Source organism: Montipora foliosa, chromosome 12 (genome assembly GCF_036669935.1).
Source record: "Montipora foliosa isolate CH-2021 chromosome 12, ASM3666993v2, whole genome shotgun sequence".
Classification (NCBI taxonomy): domain Eukaryota; kingdom Metazoa; phylum Cnidaria; class Anthozoa; order Scleractinia; family Acroporidae; genus Montipora; species Montipora foliosa.
Window position 1 is genome coordinate 11,162,406 of NC_090880.1, and position 20,717 is coordinate 11,183,122.

The 20,717-nt window shown below is 38.3% G+C and overlaps 3 protein-coding genes across 4 annotated transcripts in view; 2 read left to right on the forward strand and 1 right to left on the reverse strand.

Annotated features, from left to right (window-relative positions):
• LOC137980349 (protein arginine N-methyltransferase 2-like) overlaps positions 1 to 2,175 on the forward strand; it is a 2,817-nt gene extending 642 nt beyond the window's left edge. The window contains exon 1 of the mRNA XM_068827763.1: positions 1 to 2,175. This exon is cut by the window's left edge and continues 642 nt beyond it. Coding sequence (XP_068683864.1) covers positions 1 to 740 — 740 coding nt within the window. The 3' untranslated portion in view covers positions 741 to 2,175.
• LOC137980350 (enolase-phosphatase E1-like) lies at positions 2,164 to 20,478 on the reverse strand. 2 transcript variants are annotated; one of them, XM_068827764.1, is made up of 7 exons: positions 20,353 to 20,478; positions 12,489 to 12,590; positions 12,305 to 12,396; positions 5,691 to 5,825; positions 4,779 to 4,911; positions 4,408 to 4,531; positions 2,164 to 2,341 (listed from the first exon to the last, which is right to left on the reverse strand). In XM_068827764.1, the coding sequence occupies exons 1-7, from the start codon at positions 20,437 to 20,439 to the stop codon at positions 2,169 to 2,171; spliced, it is 846 nt and encodes a 281-aa protein (XP_068683865.1). In that variant the 5' UTR covers positions 20,440 to 20,478; the 3' UTR covers positions 2,164 to 2,168. The 2 variants fall into 2 exon arrangements, with proteins under 2 accessions (XP_068683865.1, XP_068683866.1); XM_068827765.1 differs by lacking the exon at positions 5,691 to 5,825.
• Positions 20,479 to 20,487: 9 nt separating this feature from the next.
• LOC137980348 (deleted in malignant brain tumors 1 protein-like) overlaps positions 20,488 to 20,717 on the forward strand; it is a 62,924-nt gene continuing 62,694 nt past the window's right edge. The window contains exon 1 of the mRNA XM_068827762.1: positions 20,488 to 20,598. The gene's annotated coding sequence lies outside the window, so the exon portion shown is untranslated. The remainder of the gene's footprint in view (positions 20,599 to 20,717) is intronic.

Genomic DNA, 20,717 nt, shown 5'->3' on the forward strand with positions numbered 1-20,717 from the left:
TTTTCGTTGGGAAAATAGAAGACGTAGAACTGCCCGAAAAAGTTGACATCATTTTATCCGAATGGATGGGCACTTTTTTAGTTTTTGAATTCATGATTGACTCAGTACTCTTTGCTAGAGATAAGTGGCTAAAGCCACAAGGAATCATCTGGCCTTCATTGGCAAAGTTGTTCATAGCACCATGCTCAGCTAAGAAGGTTTACGATGAGAAGGTGACAGTATGGAACGATCAATATGGGTTTGATTTCTCTCCTGTTCTTGTTAGAGCTAAGGAAGAGTTCCTCGATAGACCTTTGCATAACTATGACCTTGACAGAGAAGATTGCCTGTCTCAAGGTGTAGTTCTTCTGCATATTGACATGCAAACATTTCCAAGAGAAAGCCTTGAATTCATGTTGGAACAATTTGAATTTATTATAACAAAAGATGGTACACTTCATGGACTCTGTACTTGGTTTAGTGTATTATTTGGGGGAGTTCCAGTTACAGATGAATTAGCATACGAGACTTTGTCAACAGGACCTGATGATGAAACAACGCATTGGAAGCAAAATCTATTTCTTCTGGATGAGCCTGTATTTGTGCACATAGGTAATTTCATCACTGGCTCTGCTGCTCTGAAGAGAAATCCTAAATATAGGAGACATTTAAGTGTTACCTTTGACTTTAAGATATTTTCAGCGAAATCAAATGGGTCTGTTGTTTGCAACATCAAGAAAAAGTTTTTGATATGGAGGTGACATAACAATAGCCACATTGTATTTATTAATGTTAAGATCATGATCAAGCAAAAAGGCTTTCAGGTTGATTTCACGACGTGGTCTTTGTGGGGAAGGGTAAAGCTTCACACTGTTTGCAAAAAGAGGAGAAAAAAGGACAGTATTGTGGCTGTTGATATGTTTGCCACACTCTGCATCCCTTTTGTTCCTGTTAAAAATAACTACTATTTTCTTTTCAACAACTGAACAATAATTTAAAGACTTGATCACACCGTCTGGGCCAAAAAAAGTCAAAGTTTGGCTGCTCGTGAACAAAAATTGACCTTACTTTATTTTTACTTTAGAGCATTTGATCAGGAAGTTGCTACATGTAAATTATTTACAATACCGGTAATAAAAATATTATTATTATTATTATTATTATTATTATTATTATTATTATTATCATCAGGAGCCAAGGAGTGTAACCACTCACTTACAGGCTCTAATTGCATGTATTTGTCATTAATTTTCCATTGCATAAGTCCATTTTTCTCGACTTAACCCATTGACATTTCATACTAAGACGCCCCCAGTTGACGAGTAAAATCGTCTGGCGTTAGAGACACTCAGAGTCTCACTCCCAGGGGTCAATAGGTTAAGAAACAGGAAAAGGTGCCGACAAAGACAATGTGATTAAGTGCCTACTAGTTCAAAGATATTTTTGTGCAGTTTACTGAATATGTGGGAAAAGCAGATCTTAACAAGTATTATTGAAATCCAAAAAGAAAATTGGGGGTAATCACGCATTTTTTGAAGATAATCAATCAGCAACATTTGTAAGAAGCTTTAAAATACAAAGCAATGTACGGCTTTCTTTTCCAAATTGAATTTTAATTATCCCTGAAAAATGCATGGTTACCCCCAATTTTTATTTTGGATAACAAGAGCACTTGCTAAGTTCTGCTTTCTCCGCATAGTTTTGAACTGTGCAAAAAATAATATCCCTGTATTAATACATGTAAGCACCACCCGTAGGAAATCTGAGTCTCTTGAGATGCGCAGAATGTAAGGGCAGTGACAATAGTAGGCACCGTCCTTAATTAAAACCATTCCTTTACAACACTTTATATTCTTGGGTTTTATTACAGCACCTAACAGTAATTTTAATTTTTCCTTGGATTATCTTGCTCATGTAATAGCTAATAGATTTTGCTCTCTTCTCCTTTCAAGATTTTGCTTTTGATATGCAGTAAAACATGCCCAAAAAGCTGTATTTTCAGCTATGACTGAGACATGGGTAAACCAAACAACACATTCCTTGTGGCTATGCAGTTTAATCGAAAAGATATCTGTAGACCTAAGCCTCTCAATAAGAGTATGTCAGCTGTGGCTGGACAAAATGACTGGGGTGTTTAAGATTTAAGATTAATCTGTTTCAAGAGAAAATATTTTAAAGTAAAGGTGCAGTTAAGAATCTGTTTTAGCTTTCTTCTTGCTGGATGATTCCTCAATATCAAAAAGCAATTCATCAAATGTTGAGATAGTTCTTAAACTGCTTTTCTCTTTTTCTGTCAACACTGCATTTCCTGGTCGCACACTGATAGCGGTTGTGAATCCTGCCTCAGATGCAGCTCTTGCTTCTGTAAAAAAACCAATGGGTGAAAACTCAAAACATTCACTAATTAAAAAAAAACCAAGCACCTACAAACAAAAAATAAATGGACTGTCACTGCAATCATTAAAATGTCAGCCTGATAGCAAGGGTTATTTAAAAGTGCTGTGATAGAGCTGAATGTAAAAATGTCATCACTTGTCTCCTTTGCAGCCGTTTTTGGGATGTCACGCAATGCGCCAATGTCTCCTCCCCTCTCAAAAGAAACATTCCAAAAACAGCTGCAAAGAAGACTTCATGTAATCTGTCACCTATTTGTTTATTACTGGGTTGTCAGTATGGCAATCCCAGTCGGAAAAAGGGTGGCATTTATTGGGTGTTTTTCTTTTTTTTTCTTTTTGTCCGTATCGGTAAAAGTCTTGCCTGTCACTCCCCTGCTAAGTAGTGTCTTTGTGCATAGAACCTTCTGCTCGATTTTCTTAGGATTGAGAGGGTAGTAGGAAATGCGTAGATTTCTCTGGTGGACACAGTAGAATGTTTAATGAACCTGCAATAGCGTCGAAGTCAATGAAATCCAAGTGGCGTTTTGGTGGATCTTCAAACAAAATATACCTTTATGGAGCTCAATAATGGTAAGTCAATTGGATACTGAACAAGACAGGCGGTGGAATCTTAAAAGCGACGAGTAATGGACTTTGACAACAATCTGTCGCCTGTCGAGCCGTCTTTTACCAAGTGTGCTGTTATGTAGAACACTGAAGATTCGTAGGGCAGCGATAATAGTGAAGTCAAAGACTAGACCAGGTGGATTGGATGGAATTTCAAGTGTTAAAATCGCTGAAAAGGTAAGATTATTTTCGCAGCGATGCCATTGCATGTCTTCACCACATGTTCCTTTGATCTCACATAATTGTGTTTACCCTCAAAATATTCGCTTGTTTACATGTCCAGTGAATAGTTTTATCCTCTGGGATGAATTTTCTGTCGAAAAATCAGTTATTTGGGTGGTTTTTGGCAAACAGAGCTTAATTATTCGTAATGCGATCGCTTCCATTGCCATTAGCAATGGGTCGCAAATTTGACAACTTTTATCGCATTATCACATTACGCATTGATCGCTAATTATTATTCCTAAAAATCTAAAAATATTCGTGCCTCATCAGTTTTTGGTGGAATTTATGTCCAAGAAAGCAGATAAATTGCAGAAATTTTTAGTTTTGCATCCAAAAATTCGTAATCAACGCTAAAATGACCAAGTTTTGCCTGGAAAAGATATTTTACTGTAATTTTTCTTAAATTTTTTCGTTCAACTTTCGCTTTTATAAAATGTTTCAGTTGTCTGTAAATAAGTTATATGCTGTTGGAAAGCTTATTTTCTTAGCTTTAAAATGATGTATTTTTTTCCCCCTAACTTTAAATATTTTTTGAGAAAAAAAACATTTTTTGGCGATGGCTGATTTACCACGGTTTTCTCGTGGTTGGGAAAGTAGGAAAAAGAGTTAGGCCGGTAGCCAGGTTTTTAACCTCAGAAAAGGATCTGTTTTGTCGTACGAACGTGTGAGGACCTGTGAGCCAAAGGGCCTCTCTGTTGGTATGACTTCTGGGTGACCCCTTAATAACTTCTTACTAACCGAGCGCGAGGGCCGTACTGGGGAACATTGGCAGCGAGGTCTGTACAAAAACGACCGAGGGCCAATATTCCCCAGTACGGCTCGAGCTAGCACGGTTAGTATGTAGTTTATTATATGGTTTTTTAATTACCTTTTGCTTTGTTTTTGCAAGCCCGTAATCGGCCCGTGGGCATTACAGGAGAATAATGCCCTACAATTCAGTCACAATTAGCCAATCAGAGCGCACGTTATATCGGCTACAAACACAAGCCATATATAAATGGTCTGTTAATGCTGCAGGCAACCCAGTGTACCCTCACAGAGGGTCTAGTTAATTTTAACAGATGGCCAGCAAAAAAAAAAAATAAAAAAAAAAAAAATAATAATAATAATAATAATAATAATATTATTATTATTATTATTATTATTATTATTATCATAATCATTATTATATTTTTGACCAAAAGTTGAAACCAGAGCTCACCTTTAGTAACATCAGTTACAAACAATATTCTCGATGGTTTTGTGGCTATAGCTTCTGAAATTGTCTTGTAACTTTTTGACTCCGTTTTTGCTCCCACTGTGGTGTCAAAATGTCCATTTATGTACTGAAAACAAGGGAAAAACTGCTTATCATCCAAAATTAATGGCATCAAAAAGGAATGGTACATGAAATATATTAGATGAAATTAAGAATGATGGAAACAGCACTTTTCCAACAATATTATTTTGCTGTTAACTTTCTCATACACCTATCATGATTGCATCATTTCACCCAATGTAAGGCAAATAGTTGAAATGTTTTTAAATTACACTCAAATAATTATTATGGACTGAATGAACAAGTTGCTGTACCTGTAATAAATCACCAAATTTTGAATTTCCAAATAAAAGCTTCTGTGCATCAACACTTCCAGATGAGTAAATATAGATTTTGATATTATTTGAAGTCCAATGTTTTAAAGCAGTGATGACATCATCATATATCCTGAAATGTATTAAAGCACCAAATTTTAACATATATGTATTCTACCATGTAACTATGTATCACTTTTTGACAAAAAATACCTTCCATTCCACAAGAAGTCTTGAGGCTTTGATCATCACATATTCATGACCAAGCCCTAGGAATGTCTGCCTGGGAAGCTATAGTAACTGTAGATCTCCTCACAAAAAAATGGGAGAAGGGTTTCATTGTTCATTCATTTTCGATAGGCCATTTCTGAGTTCATGTCTGCCTCTTCTTCAAAGCAAGTCTAAGTGTGAAGTTTTTGTGATGGTACCGGTAATTAGTTCTTCTTTAAATTAATACATGTATGAATGAAAAGTAATTTTCATAAGAAAAACTTTGCACTTAGACTCGTTTTGAAGAGGAGGCAGACATGAACTTGGAAATGGCCAATTTATTTCAAGTAGACAATGTTGTTGCACAAATCCCAGATACGTTAAGTCAACTTTGCACTCGATCAGTTAGCTTTGGTGTCACTCTTCCTCTACTCCAAAGAGCTTATACTCAAAGACAAATTGAGCCGGGGCTACCAGGAAATAAAGTATGAACCTGATAATGTAGTTCACTACTCCTCTCTACAAAGGAATGCTGGCCCACCCTTGTCAAAGTACCTTCAGGCTGTTTAACTATGCAGGAAAAGTTACCAATGAAAGCAATAATTATTACACTGACTGGCACACTATAAGGAGCATCTCAGCCTAAAAAAATTTCCTGTTTGTTTTATTTACAGGAAATCTCTTATCAAAAGAACAACTCACTCGCCCTTTATCTCTCCATTGTCATAACCTTCCTTCCAGATGTGACCTTGAAGTTGTTTTAATGCAGTGGTTTTTCTATCAGAGTTCATTTGCCAAATGACATTTTTAACAAGTGCATTGATGATGCTGTCCTTGCTGAAAACAAAAAATGGGTCATCTCCCTGTTGAAATTTATTGCGGAATTTGTACAAAGGAAAGTTTGCAAAGCACAAGTGTTAACGGTGATGCTCAAAGAAAGTTTCGAGCAACTGTAATACAGCTTCTTGGATGTTCAAACTTCCCAAATACATTAAATTTTTTTATAAACCCAGTTATTATATAGATACTGATGAAATACCAGGATTTTTCCCTTGGTTTACTAAAAAATCATATCTTCACTTCGCGCAGTGAACATATCATTTTTATCTTTCACATGTGAGAATATAGGTGTTGTCATGGTAACAAACACGATTAGTCAATAAAACGCAAGCTTCCTCTTCATTGTAAGATACTTTTGTGCTTCAATATAATCTTCTCTATTATATCCATTTAACATTTTTATTGCAAAATTTTACATTATGAGACCCCTGAAAGGGGTCTATTCTCGGGTGTCTGGAACACCCGAATAGCGAATAGCGAACAGTCGCGAATACTGAACAGCGAATAGTCACGAATAGTACGAATAGTGGCGAATAGTCGCAAATAGTGACGAATAGTCCCGAATAGTAACAAATAGTGGCAAATAAGGGTGGAGGGGGGGGGGGAGGATTGTGACGAAATGACGAAAATTTGGTACCCAGTACTTCCTGGTCAACCGTGCAGCAACGTTGGATGGGATTTTCCCGCTAAAAAAGCAGAGATGGTCGGCGAAGGACAGCTTGAGCCCTGAGAAGAAAAGGTAATAAATGCACTGAAATCCTGTTGCTTATTTGTACAATTAATTAACGCAACGGTTATCAGAGTAGCTCGTTTGTCTCTTTAATCACAAACCACTTGCTTCACATTTTGATTTTATTCCTTTTTACAGAACGTGTCTCGCCGGATCGGACAGCACAGATGAGGATGATGAAATTTATGTTCGGGCGCCACTGTGCGAGGAGATGATCATGAGCTTGATGTATTAATGAAAGTGATTTATATTTTTGCATTTTGACATTTGCTCTTCTTTAGAGTGTTTGTAAAAGCATGCACGAAACTCTCTTTTGACGACAGGTGAGCATATTATTTGCTTTGATTACGAGATAGTTCAGCATAAGGCGGTGACTATTGCAGACTATTCGTCACTATTCGCGACTATTCGTCACTATTCGCACTGTTCTTACTATTCGCTATTCGCGACTATTCGCTGTTCGCTATTCGCGACTATTCGCTATTCGGGTTTTCCAGACACCCGTCTATTCTCAAGTTTTACGGGGAACGTGAACAAAAGGCAGTGCACTTCCTAATTCAGTTCCTGGAAAGTTACACTAGTTTTCAGAAGTTAGACAAGCCGACACAATAAGGAAAAAGATTAATACACCTGACCTTGCAATTTTAAATGACGTTTTTGTTACTGTCGTGTCACAGATCTTAAACTCCCTAATATACTCAAGCGTTGTCCGCGCCCTGCTCAAGCAGTGAACGGCTCCTGTGCATGCACTTGTTTTGTTATTATAGCCCAGACTTCCTTTTTGCTCCTGTCCATTCGCCTGAGAAAAATGGCAAGTGCGAGCAACGAATCACGTAGTACCAAAGAAAAATTATGCGTAAAAGCAAACGTGGAGTGCTGCGGAAGAGGAACAGCTTCTCACTACTTGTAGTGGTATTGAAATTGCTAAGCAACTTGATAATTGCATCACTTCAGCCAGTGTACATGTAAAAGTACAAGGAAGGATTACGTTTTTGCAAACGTTGGCCGTGAAGCACTTATATTTCAACAGACTTAACTGATTAGAGTGTAATGTGAAGTGCTACCTTTCTACCCCATATGAACCATGTGAGCGTTAGCCCTACTGATGGAAATGGGCCCACAGAAGGACAGAGAAAAACCCTGACCAGGGTGGGAATTGAACCCACATGTTTATTGCCATGACCTTATCATCTTCAGTTCCCACGGCCTGCTTCCGTCTGACCTTGTAGCTCAATCGGTAGAACAGTGATAAGGTCATGGCAATGACCAACGTGGGTCCAACTGAACTGGTACAATTTTAATTGTACTGGTGCAAAAACAGCGAAAATAGTTTAATGTTTGTTGAACACAAAGAACACACTTCATTGATAACAGCTGTTTGCCATTCATTTACTTAGTTCAAGAGGTTACTGAGCATTCAGAGCAGGACAGAAATAGCAAGACTTGTTGAAAATACTTTTAAAACAGTCTGGTTTGACCAAGAATAACAAGGGTGGTGTTAAGCACTAATTTACACAATTTAAGCCTAAACACTTGTTCTGGAATGGTTAGCTTTTATTTACAGTCATGACGTTTTAAAGCCTGTTCATTTAGTGTATGTCGTGGCAAGGGCTAAGGATTGCTTTTTGGCTTATCATCAAGTTACCATGAGTGTACTAGTCCTGCTGTTAGCAACTTTTATTTGGTTTGGATTAGTTTTATCTGCATGTACTGGAAACACATTTGTCATGTTGTGTGTACAATTCATTTTGCAGACTATAACAATAACACATGAATTATGTCACTGTTTCAATAAGACAAGAAATAAAGTGCAGAAATCTTACAATAGGATATAGAGAGTATTTTGAGATTAGTGTCTTGTAGCAATTTGTTTTGTTTTTCCATATCAAGACATTCTCAATGAGTAGAATAGGGGAAACTTAGCGCCAATCAGCAATTTTTCGTCTATAGCCCATTGGTTTTTTTGCATGCTGCTGCAAAAGATATTTTGGTGGAGAAATCTAGTTTCACATTAGTGGCAGAACCAGGATAGAGTTGCGAGGGTGCAATCAGAACTTGACATGTTAACTTTGCCATACTCTATCACAATTCTTACATATCCACTCTCTTCAATTTCAATGATTTGATCCAAGAGCATATTGGGGTGAAAAGGGTTGATCTTGTCTACTTTGTTTATTTTTATTGCCACCATGTCCGAAATCTTAAATTTCGGCTGTTTTTTTTTTTCTTGCTTTCTTTTTGTTTGCTGGATCATATCATCATTGTGTTTCCTCTGGTTTTCTATGATTTTTTTTCGTTTCTGTGGTGGTTCCATGTCATCTGCATGTTCTGCTGTGCTCTGATCAGTTGTTCCTTCATCATTCTCATTTTGTGCCTGTCGTTTACCAGCTTGTAAAATTTCACAGTGTGGTTTTGTTCCAAATAGTACAGTTTCATAAGGAGATACTTTAATTGCGCGATGGTATATGTTTCTTGTATAAGCTGCTTGATCCGGGTACTCACACCTTCTTTGGATATTTTTCTCTGCGATTTCAACTATTATTACTCTCATGTCTTCCTCCCACGACCTGTTGCTTCTCTCTGTCAAGCCTTGCGTGGTTGGTGTTCTGGCGGCTCCGTGTGATAGAGTTATTCCGTTTTCCTCACAGAATTGTTCCATTTTTTATTGTGGAATTCCTTACCATTGTCTGATAAATATTTTTGGGGGAAGCCAAAGCTATAGCAATAACTGGTTAAATTTGCCAACACTTCTTTGGCAGTTTTATCATGTAATGCACCTATCAATGTTAAGCCGCTGGGGGCGGGAGGCCGGTCATAGGAGGGGGATTTGACGTTACAAGTCTGCCGTGGTAGGGACTTTTGATCATTCGTTGAGTTCCAGGGGTCGGGACTTTTGACTTGAACCGTTAGAAGAGCGGGGTCCACTGACGCCATCTTGGCTACTCGCCATCTTGAATGACTGAGAAAGACTGAAAAATTGTACCGCCAATTTGGAATTACCCAGAAGTCACTAGTAGTAAACTGATTTTCTGCGATTCCCTCAACGCCATGGACTGAAACTCGGTAAAAGTTAAGAATCCGATCCCACCAATGCGTCGGCCAACGCGTCGGCCAACACGTCGGCCAACGCGTCTGCCGACACACCACCAACACACTACCGACACGTCAGCCAACACACTACGGACACGTCGGCCGACACACTACCGAAACCGAGTTTTTAGCTGTAATATTAATTTTTGTTGTCTTAGTGATTAAATACAAATAATGACCAAGAGCCATTAAAGGATGGCAATTCAAGTAAACAAAAGTAGCATAACAGTTCATGAAAAGATACCAGAATTTCCCTGTTGTACTGTCTTGTTTAGTAGTATCAGTTGAGACAGTCCTCAAAATTTTAACATACTTTACAGATGAACTATGGAACTACATGACAATTTTCCATTATAACAGATGTTACAGTTTGAAGTCATTGCTTTGTTACCTTTTAAAAAATAAAATGTATAATTTCTGTCCCTATATTTCGGCTGTTCTTTTTTACTTATGCATTTTTGGGAGGAAGATGGGGTTGGGGAATTTGCACTCTTTTGACCCAGGATGACTTCCCTGATCTGAGTTCAAATCCCCCGCCTATGCCTGGCCTCCTCCCCCCAACAGCTTAACATTGATAGGTGCATAAGGGCATCACTGAAATAAACTTTGTATGATGGTCGATAATGTTCATGGCCCAGCAGTGAGGTTTCTTGCAGCTGCACTGACAGTTTCTGAAATCCATTAAATCCATCTCTACCAAAGACAGAAAAGTGGGCTATTGTAAGGGTTTGGTAACAACTTTAACATGGCTGGTGATAGTCTTCTTCTGTTCATGCAATGGACATAAACTTACGAACAAGTTTACGACTCGAATGCTTACTTCTGAATAGGTGCTTGCAGTTTTCCTTGGTGGTATGTCCACTTCTTTCTTTGCAATGTCTTTAGTTGTGACTGAGATAGTTTCCCTTCCATTTTCTCTCGAATCACTACTCAAATTTTCACTTTGAATTTTCAAGTATTCCATTGCTTCATTGTAAAATTGATCTTCGATAAACATGGTTAGCTGTGATGTATTTCGCTTCTGCTTTTGCTTGAAGTCATCTAATCTTTGATAAAATACTTTGCGTGATACACACTGCATTGTTGAGCTGTTTTCTTCCAATGAAACTTGTGAAGTCCCAATGTAACTAAATTGAAGTTTAGACCGAGAGTGGCCTGGGATGAATAATAAACTATTTGGACAGAGAGTGGCCTGGGATGAATATTGACCCAGTTCAAACTATTTTGTACCAGTTCAAACTAATGTGTACCAGTTCAAAAACAAATTGTACTAGCAGTCAAAATTGTACTACAACATGTACACGTTTACAAGTTCTGCAACACACTGCAAGTGTTTGTTTACGACTTTACTGGATAGATACTGGATTACATGTAAAACTTTAATTTAAGAAATTTTCCTTCCCTTGTTTGCTTACTTGAGCCATTTATCTTTTTATCACATATGGCGCAAAATTACTGAAAGCTGATTGGCTGAGATGGAGGGCATTTTTCCTTAATCAAGAGGGCACTTTTGGTAAACAAGAGAGCATGATTATTTGATCCTGATTGGTTGACAGTTGCTTATTCAGAGCAAGCAAAGTTACAAGAAAATTTTCTTCTTCGGTTAAACTACTTTTTTGTCCACATATAAAATATATTTTAAGCACTATTTCTGTTGACAGAAACAATTTTTTGAATTGAACTTTAATTGAATGGGAGCGTGTTGATTGCTGTTTCTCGCGGCACTGAACGGACTAAACATGTAACATGTAACTGTACCCTCGTGCAATTAAAGATTAATTTCACTTGTACACTGTATTTTCAAAGTTTTCCAAATTGCCCTTGTCACAAAAACTTTGAAAATACACGTGAACTTAATCCTTAATAATGCCCTCGGGCCGGTGTGATTACATACAATTGTATACTAATGTCGCAAATCTTGCGTCACAATTAGTTGCCCCAAAACGAGGTATCAATTAAGTAAATTATGTCATCACTGGACCAGTTGGCTGCAAACTTATCTGCAAACCTAGACTTTCAAAAGTCCTTTGTCTCATGTACATGGTGCGCGGGACGTCACTCGCTTGTGCAATTCGCGTCCGAAAAATCAGGCTTCGCTTGCCAAACATTTTCTCCTAAGGTTTTCGTGAGGTCGACTTGTCTACCACGAACCATTTGTGCGAGCATTTTGCATCTTACATGTATGTAAGCTGCACTCGAATACCGGTAAATGGCCGAATTTGCATCTTATGTAAGCCACAGCTTATTTTCCCTTGTATAAACTGCCTTATGTGGCAAAGAATAAAGAATAAAAAATTAAAAAATTAAAAAATTAAAAAAAAAGTCACCGAAGGAAAGTATAAGTATTAAGAAATTTAGGCCAAAAATAAGAATATATCTGCTTGTCATAGATAAGATGTTGCCATGGTAATGGCCATAATAAAAAAAATTGACACCCAATCAATGAGACTTATTATAAAGGTAACCATATGCATAATGATCATTTAAAATCTCTACAGGGAAAACTTTAAGGGAAAGGAACTCGTACCCTAGTGAGGGTATCCGCAAATACTCTATAGAGCCACCTTAACAAACAATGAGTCACCATATCAACAGAGAAAAATGGTTTTTCTTGCCGCGCTCTTTCAAATCTTTTCAGATTAAAATTGATCAGTACCTTATTTTGTCGCCATTCAAGTCAAGACACTGGCTGCTTTCATTAAAATCTGGAATCGAAACAACTCCATCCATATCTTTATCCTTCTCTGCCTTAAAATTATGTGTACCAAGAAAAACATTTAACCAGCATGAAATCAGGTATTGTTGTTATAAGTGGATTCTTGCACACAATTCAATATTACCTGGACTTTCAAAGCTAACACATCTTCTTTACACTGAGCTGTATCCCAGTTTCTTTCAAGAAATCCTCTCACATTCTTCTTAGCATGAGGAAAAAGAATATCCTGAAAGTATGCAAAGTTTGTGATTAATATTTTGATAGTTATCATTCTTTCCTAGCTTGGAGATGACCAGGAGAGAAGAATGTCAAAAACTGCCATTCACTTTTTACATTAATTTTTTCGTGACTGAACTAAGACACTGATAAACTTTCAAGGATAATGAAACCGTCAGCCAACAATGAGTTTGCCAACATTTTGGGTCAGTTTGGCAACATCTGGTATTTCCAATTGGGTAATGTCCAATAGCTATACATGCTTCAAATAAATTATAATAATAAATGCATGCTCAGAACTGTTTTTCAACCTTGGTTATGAAAGTTTATGTGCAAAATGTTTACTACCAACACCTGATTCACATTACAATGACTGACATAAAAGTTATAACGAATGTCTTCAATGGACTTGAAGGCAATATGAATAAAAAATTAATAGTGATGGTATCAAATAAATGTATTTATTGAAGTGCGAGTTATAGACAAAAATAGAGAAGTGATCCTTGCACCTACATGTAACTGGACAATTTAAGCAATCTTACATTGTATACTCTACCAGTCCTGTGAAAGGACTTGATGAATGAATAAATGAATGAATGAAATAAGTGCATAAATTGTTCAGTTACACGTAAGTGTGAGGACCACTTCTCTATTTAGTGATAGTAACTTGTTTATGTATCAGGTGACATTGAGAGAAAATAAAACATGTAGAGGGTGCTGTCTGTTTGCAATGACGTTAAAATGCTCCTAACTACTTGTTTTGTTTTTTCTTTACTGACCTCATGTTGGATCTCAGGAAAGCAAATAATATGTCTTTTGGTAGCTGTGACCTCTCACACGAAAACGTACACTAACGGTTTTCCGTTGAACGGCTAAAGCCGTTGGTTACCCGTTGGGTACCCGTTGCAGGCGTTGATGAAAGCGTTGAAGGCGTTGGAAAAGCCGTTGGGTTTTTTTCTTTACCCGTTGAAGGCATTGAAAAAAGCCGTTGGGAAATTTCTCCCAAACCGTTGGAAACGTTGGAAAAAGCCGTTTGGTTTTTTTCCCTTACCCGTTGAAAGCGCTGAGAAAAGCCGTTGGGAAAATTCGTCCTACCTGTTAAAGAATCCTAGCCGCGCCTATTTGGAGCGACTTCAGAATCATTACGTCGCCACTTCCAAATTTTGAAAACAAAGTCCCGATTTTAGGTAGATTTATTTTATCAAAGATGACAATAACAGCATTAATTCAGTGCATCCATTACTTCATTAGCTACTGTAGTTGCAAAGTAAAATACAACAAATTATTATTTTATCCAAAGAAATGTAGCATTTCAAGTTATTTTCAAAGCCGAAGTAACGATACATTCAAAGCGGTGCGTTCATAAAAGAGCTCTTTGCTATAAATATGATAAAAGAGTTCTGTATCATCACTGAAGATGCCGAGGGGGCAAAAAAGCAAGAAACTCCAGGCGAGTGGTTAAGTTAAACAAATATTTTTCAGTTGAAATTTGGTAAGTTCAGCATCATTCAATCACATTTAATTTGATGTTTGCGCAGGATGGGTCTTCGATCTTTGGTCTTCGTTTTTGGAGTCTTTATTGTCCATTCTACCTATTAGCGTAGTTATTTCAGCTTGAAATCCGTCCAAAACTCGAAGCACTCGACCTCAAATAATATCGAAAACTCCAGCATTGGGAGCTCCAAGGATGCGTAGCGGGATTTTCGTACTACGCTTCCTTGGAGTTCCGAATGCTGGATTTTTTAAATTTTATTTGAGGTCCAGCGCTTCGAGTTTTGGACGGATTTCAGATACAATGGCATGAAAGGAAACCTCTGGGTTTCAGCTTGCTTGGTGCATGATTTGAAACCTGTGCGACGTTTAGTTTGTCCATCGCACATGCAAATAGTCTATTCGTCATTTCAATCGGCGACGCAAAAAATATCTTTTGCTTTATTCTTCAGAGCATGGATGCTATGCAAGAACTCGTTTGTTTTTGCTGTCTTTTTAAATTTTATCGCGTGCGCCTTGTGAAAATAAATATTATTCGCAGCGTGCACGTTTACTTGACGTTTTCACAAACAATTTTGCTTGAGTTGATGAAAATGCTTGAGCTCTAAACGTAACTGTGAATACGACTGGTGAAAGAAACTGGCTTTTGATAAAAAGAATACCGATTCTAACAGTATGTAAATTTCAGTCGAGAAGTTCACACGGCGTGATGATCGAGAGTTGTGTTCGTTGATTTACATCTCAACGTGTAAAAACATCTGAACTAGCTTTATTCTAGCTTGAGCGAGTGGATTCCATAAAAGACATTTAAAAAGCGTCTTAAAGAGCAAGTATCATTTATGGTGACTGGTGAAAGAAACCATTAATTTTAAAACGAATACCGATTCACACGGTATGCAAATTTCGGCCGAGAAGTTGACACGGTGGTGATCGAGAGTTGTGTTGTCTAGGGTTCTATTTCATTTGCGACCTGATTTTCAACTTGCGTAGACGTCTGCTCTCAATCACTGAAAATATCGACCCAACATCATTTCGGATCGTTTAATAAACGGTTGGTTACCAAAACTCCCCGTTGGTCTTCTTGCAAGTGTTTATCAACAGCGTTGAAAAGCGTTGAAAATCATCAAGAACCGTTGAAAAAAGCCGTTCGGCTACCCGTTGGAAGTGTTGGTAAAAAGCGTTGGGAAAAATTTCACAAACCGTTGGAAAAAAATTGCAACCCGTTGGAATTTTTTGCGCACCCGTTGAAAGCGTTGGAAAACCCGTTGAAGCTGTTGGAAAACCCGTTGACTACCCGTTCGCTAGCCGTTGGATTTTACCCGTTCAACGGAAAACCGTTAGTGTACGTTTTCGCTGATTTAACTTATGGATACAAGATGGGAGTTTGAGTGCAAAGGCCTGTCATCACTTTCTTTTCATAAAAAAGAGAGAATAGCGCACGAAAGTGACAGTCATTTGCAAATTACGTACGTCATGTAATCGACACTGAAGACCCAAGATGTTGGCAAACCGACCGTTGGTGAAATGACTGGTTACCAGGATAACAGAGCAAATCAGTCACTGCACAATGTGTGAATTCCAGGGATCCATAGTTTATTATTCATTTTGCATTGAAGTCGTCAGCCGAGCAAGTACACTGCATGATATACATGTACTTGCCTGGACAAATCTTGGGTTGCACGGGCAAAAATTCGGAATTATAGAAAACTTGCAACTTGAACATTATGTGCACCGTGAGAACAAGATTTACCATGACCCACCACACCTGTCATGGCAAAACATACTTTTCCACAGAAAAACTTACTTCATCACAGCAAATATTACCTTCAGACATAATCTGATACTACTCTGGTTTGAATAAATTTTTAATAAAGGTTATAGAAAGTTTTGATTAAAGACCCAACGTTTTAACACTCCTGTCTAGTGTCTTTATCAGAGGTGATCAAAAGTTCTCACAAGAGTCCTTAAATCATATGCTACAAAGATTTTTCAGCTCCTGTTCCACTTTTTTTTTCTTTTTTGCCGGAAAGGTGAACAGCACCACCTACATGTACATGCATGTAGTCAGCTCTGACCATGGTCACACTTTGCTAACAGTGAATACTAGCATCAGAGGATTGCGCCAGCCCTTTTTTAGAAGTGAAGTTGTAGATGATTTTAAAGTAAATTGTACAGCTGCTGACCTACTTTTATGAAATAATTTTATTTTTCGTAAACCCCTTCTGTACTGAAATGTTTATAAATTATTTTAATTGAATGAATGTGTAATAAAGGCAATATATAATTTCATGTTAGTGAATGGCGTTTCAAAAAATACCAGAGGAGAGATACATGAGAATTGTGCCTGTAATTGTTTCATGGAAAACACTGCATGATCAAAGATGGGGCCCACACTTGAGATTTCATTGCTAACGAAAGCTGCATGTTTCTTCCTTATTTTCTGAAAGTTTTCATTCCAATAGAAGTGATCAGATCAAAAGTACTATCTAATGATACATGTTATAATGTACGTAGATTTGATGGAATTTATGAAAAGACACTTACTGTACATGTATTAAAACTCTGGACAAGTTTTTAGTCATCTGAGATGACCGGACAACTATGAATGTGGATCCCTGGAATTCCCAGCAATATTATTATTTAATATTCATTTATTTCCAACAGACTCAGTGCTATCTGCAATTCCTCATATGACACACACACAGTTTACATTACATTTTGTACCACACCTTGCTAAACACAATTTCTCACAAACATTTATCTGCCGCCTATTATTTTATTATAGTGGTCGTTATAAATGGAATAAATATTAAATTAATAACTTTTACTTCCCAAATTTGGCCAGATTAGCTGGATACCCAAAGTAGGAGGCCAAAAACTTAAAACAAAATGGTTGTTTGTGGCAAGGACAATCATTTGTAGACTAATGGGCTGGTCATGCTTCAACAATCAACAAAAGCTTTGTATTCAGTCCCAGAATGCAGCCGTGGTTGTTACCATGGATATGGAAATGGATACATTATTGAGAGACCGATTAGTGCATGCCTGCATACCCAACAATGATGATGAAAGATCAAGTGAGGCTATGATCCCCGTAGTTACATGAATGCAATTTTAGCAATTTTAGCAATTTTATTGCATAGAGAAACCTGAAAACTTCAGAGCTTCAACGGCATTTGAACCCATGACCTTGCAATGCCGGTGCGACACTCTAACCAACTGAGCTATGAAGCCACTTTAGGCTCCTGGCAGCTGGTCTTGTGTGGGTTCAAATGTTCCCATTATAAATGAATCAATGAACACAATCATATATTGAACTGTGGATGTTAAATCAATTCAAGGTCTCAGTAAAGAAAAAAAAAGGGGGGGGGGGGACCCACAGATACATGTAAATAAAATTGTTGTGCTGCTATTTTTTTGTAGAAGCCACTGATGTTGGGAGCTTGTCATTTGTGGGTTCAAATGTTCCCGTGATGAATGAATTAATCCACGCAATATTATATGAAATGAATCATATAAAATTATTGGAATCGAACGGATTTCGAAGGAAATGTAAGCTTAAAGAGTGACGTTTGCCCTGGCCCTTAAGGACGTTCGCGCTAATTGTTTGTGCGCAACGTTACTGCGCAGGTAACACGACTGTAATGTGTCATGCATTACTTAGAGCATTGGTGAAGTTGAGGTTTTAAAACCTTTGCAAAAACCGTGGACGATAAGTCTTGCACAGCGTTGGGTCAGAGAAGATCGTGATCAGTCAAAATTGATTGAAAAATATTTATGAAAGTCAAGTAGACTACTGCACGACTGATATTCACGTTGTTTTATCAGTCGTGCACTAGTCTACTTGACTTTCAGAAATATTTTTCAAGCATTAGTTAAAATAACATAGCCAGGGAAAAAAATTCCAGGCCGGCAAAAGAATGGCACATTTATTTCCGAATCATCATGAAACATTAAAGAAAAGTGAGCGCGAAGGTGGAAAAGCTCTGGAAAAGGTAGCTGATTGAGTAGTGGCTGAAAGTTTGGAAAACTCGAGGACGAACCGTTGCGTTAAAAATGTTTTTATTACCCTACGAACTTAAGTTCAAAATGAATGCATGTTTTTGAAGTTCTTTTCCTTTACTTTCGTGAAATTAGAGCAGTATTTTCGTCCACTTGAATAGTGCAGACCTGTGTGGAAACAACCAGCAATTAAATTTCACAAAAACCACAGTCCGGAAGATGAGCATGACGGCAATGGAGAGATATTATGCAAAATACTAACCAAATGAAGATTACGCCTGCTTAAAACTTTGTTGCTATGCTCAAAAAAGTTTTTTTTTGGGTAAAAGTGGTTCATCCCTTCAACGATCGATCCTCTCTTGGGTTCCAGTCCTTCCCCGACGGGTCATGCAAAACTGTGACAAACAAAATCTTGCAAGGGCTTTGGATCATGTGTATTTTGTGCACCCCTCGACCCATATATCGGTCAACATATCGGCCGATACATCGGTCGACATAGCGACCGATACTCTATCGATATGTCGGTCGACATATCGACCAACACTCGGCGGATATAACGGCCGAAATATGTCGGTCGACATATCGACCGATATATCAACCAAGATATCGACTGAGTGATGGTCGACATATCGGCCGACTATCGGCAGCTATCTCGGTCGATATTGCGGCCGACACTCGGCCGATACGTTGACCATTCATTGTCGGCCGAATATGGGTCGACTGTCGGTCGTATATCGGTCGACTGTCTTATAATATAAGTCAAAAGCTTAGACTGTCAGTGTCAGATGTATAAGTTATAAGTATTTCATCCTTTTTGGTCAACCTCAAAAAATTCTGAAGGCTTCATGTTCGGATCATGTGCAGCAAATTCAGTCGTTGTCAAGCAAGACACCCGAGTGAAATACTTCCAAATACGCAAAATATAGATAACAGAAAAGAGGATAAGACCATGACCTCCGGCTGAGACACGGGCAATGTTAAAAACTGATAGCCTCAGTGTACATTTATCCGTAAGATTATAAGGCAAGAAGGAAATAGCGTATCGGTAATTTTTGTCAGCCTGTGTGAGCTGATCTGGTTTTTCCAGCTCTAGTTTCCACTTTCACCCGCCGAGAAAAACCCGAGGGGGAGGAGCGATGACCAGAAATATGTCTGCGGTTCGCAAGGTTACAACGGATTTATATCAAAAAAAGCCTCTGAGAAGCGGGGGGTGGATCAGGGATATCTGCACTGCTCGGTAGAAGTTTCTAACATCGGTTAAATTACGTCTGCGACGAAAGGTACAGTCACCAATACGCAAGTTGTAGTGAAGTATCGGCGGAATGTCGGTAGCCTATCGGTCGACATATCAAACGATACTCGACCGATGTATCGGTTGACATATCGACCGACGCTCGACTGATATATGTCGGTCGGTATGTCGACCGACACATCTCGGTCAACATATCGGCCAAGTGTCGACCGATATGTCGGCCCACATATCGGTCGAGCGTCGGTTGATATGTCGACCGATACATCGGTCGAGTATGGGTCGATATGTCGACCGATATATCTCGGTCGAGGGGTGCACAAAATACACATGATCCAGGGCTTTGCAAAATCACATCGATTTTACTCGTTTAGATCGTCGGTGATCCCTATTTTTTTAATCATGAATCGCTTACTTTACTTACTATCTACAAAATATGATGAAATGAAAAAATTCCCACCGTAGGAAGTTATCTTTTTTTAACATTTTCTTTCCTCGTGCCATCGAATTCCGGTAGTGGTTGCAACGGATAGAGCTTACGAAAACGCTCGTCGAAGATGAACTCTACTGTTTACGACATGCCTAGCGGCATCTGCTCACTGTTAGAGTGAAGGTTTCCGTGCATAGGTTTTTAGGAGTGGGATTTTTAGATAATTGCATACATACATATTTAATAAATAAATATGTATGTATGCAATTATCTAAAAATCCCACTCCTAAAAACCTATGCACGGAAACCTTCACTCTAACAGTGAGCAGATGAGGCTACATCTCGCCATTATGACCGATTTCTCGATTTTTCCACTGGCATTTTCTCCGAAACAAATTCGGCGACCCCCAATTTTTTTTCATTTTTGGAGCAAGTACTTTATGAACTAACTCTAGGCGAGAAGTGAAGGAAAATCTCACCGTAGGAAGATTTTGGCGCGAAGCGAACGTCCTTAAAAGTCCAGGCTGGTGAAATCACACATTTTCTTTACAAATCAAAGTCAAAGACGCACCTAAAGTACTGACATCTTAATTGCCGTACCTTGACAAAAGTTATTGGGGTTGTAGTTCCCTCGATGTCCAGTAAAACAACTTCAAGATCGTCGGTTTCTCTTTTGAGAGACGCCATTTTCTTTATTTCTGACCCGGTGCACCAGGCGTTACGTCCGAGGGACCCTGGGATAAGGCAAGGCGCCAGGTACAGATGGCGGAAAGTTGTTAGGCACTCGTTTGCGTATTGATGCATCAACTTGGAAAAGTTCGGTCACGGATCTCAAAGAAATAGCGGGTAAACTACTGACTTCATCAGCTTAACTTTTTTTTCTCCAGGAAATTGTAAGAGTTCTTCCACTAGAAGCATTACCGATCGCAAAATTGCCTAATGAGCAGCAGTGCGAAATGAAGTTA

Coding starts and splice junctions, on each gene's coding strand:
- LOC137980350 (XM_068827764.1), bottom strand. CDS start 20,439: ATGGCGTCTCTCAAAAGAGAAACCGACGATCTTGAAGTTGTTTTACTG. Junction 12,591..20,352: donor CCCCAATAACTTTTGTCAAG/GTACGGCAATTA, acceptor GCATACTTTCAG/GATATTCTTTTTCCTCATGC. Junction 2,342..4,407: donor TGTAACTGATGTTACTAAAG/GTGAGCTCTGGT, acceptor GTTTTTTTACAG/AAGCAAGAGCTGCATCTGAG.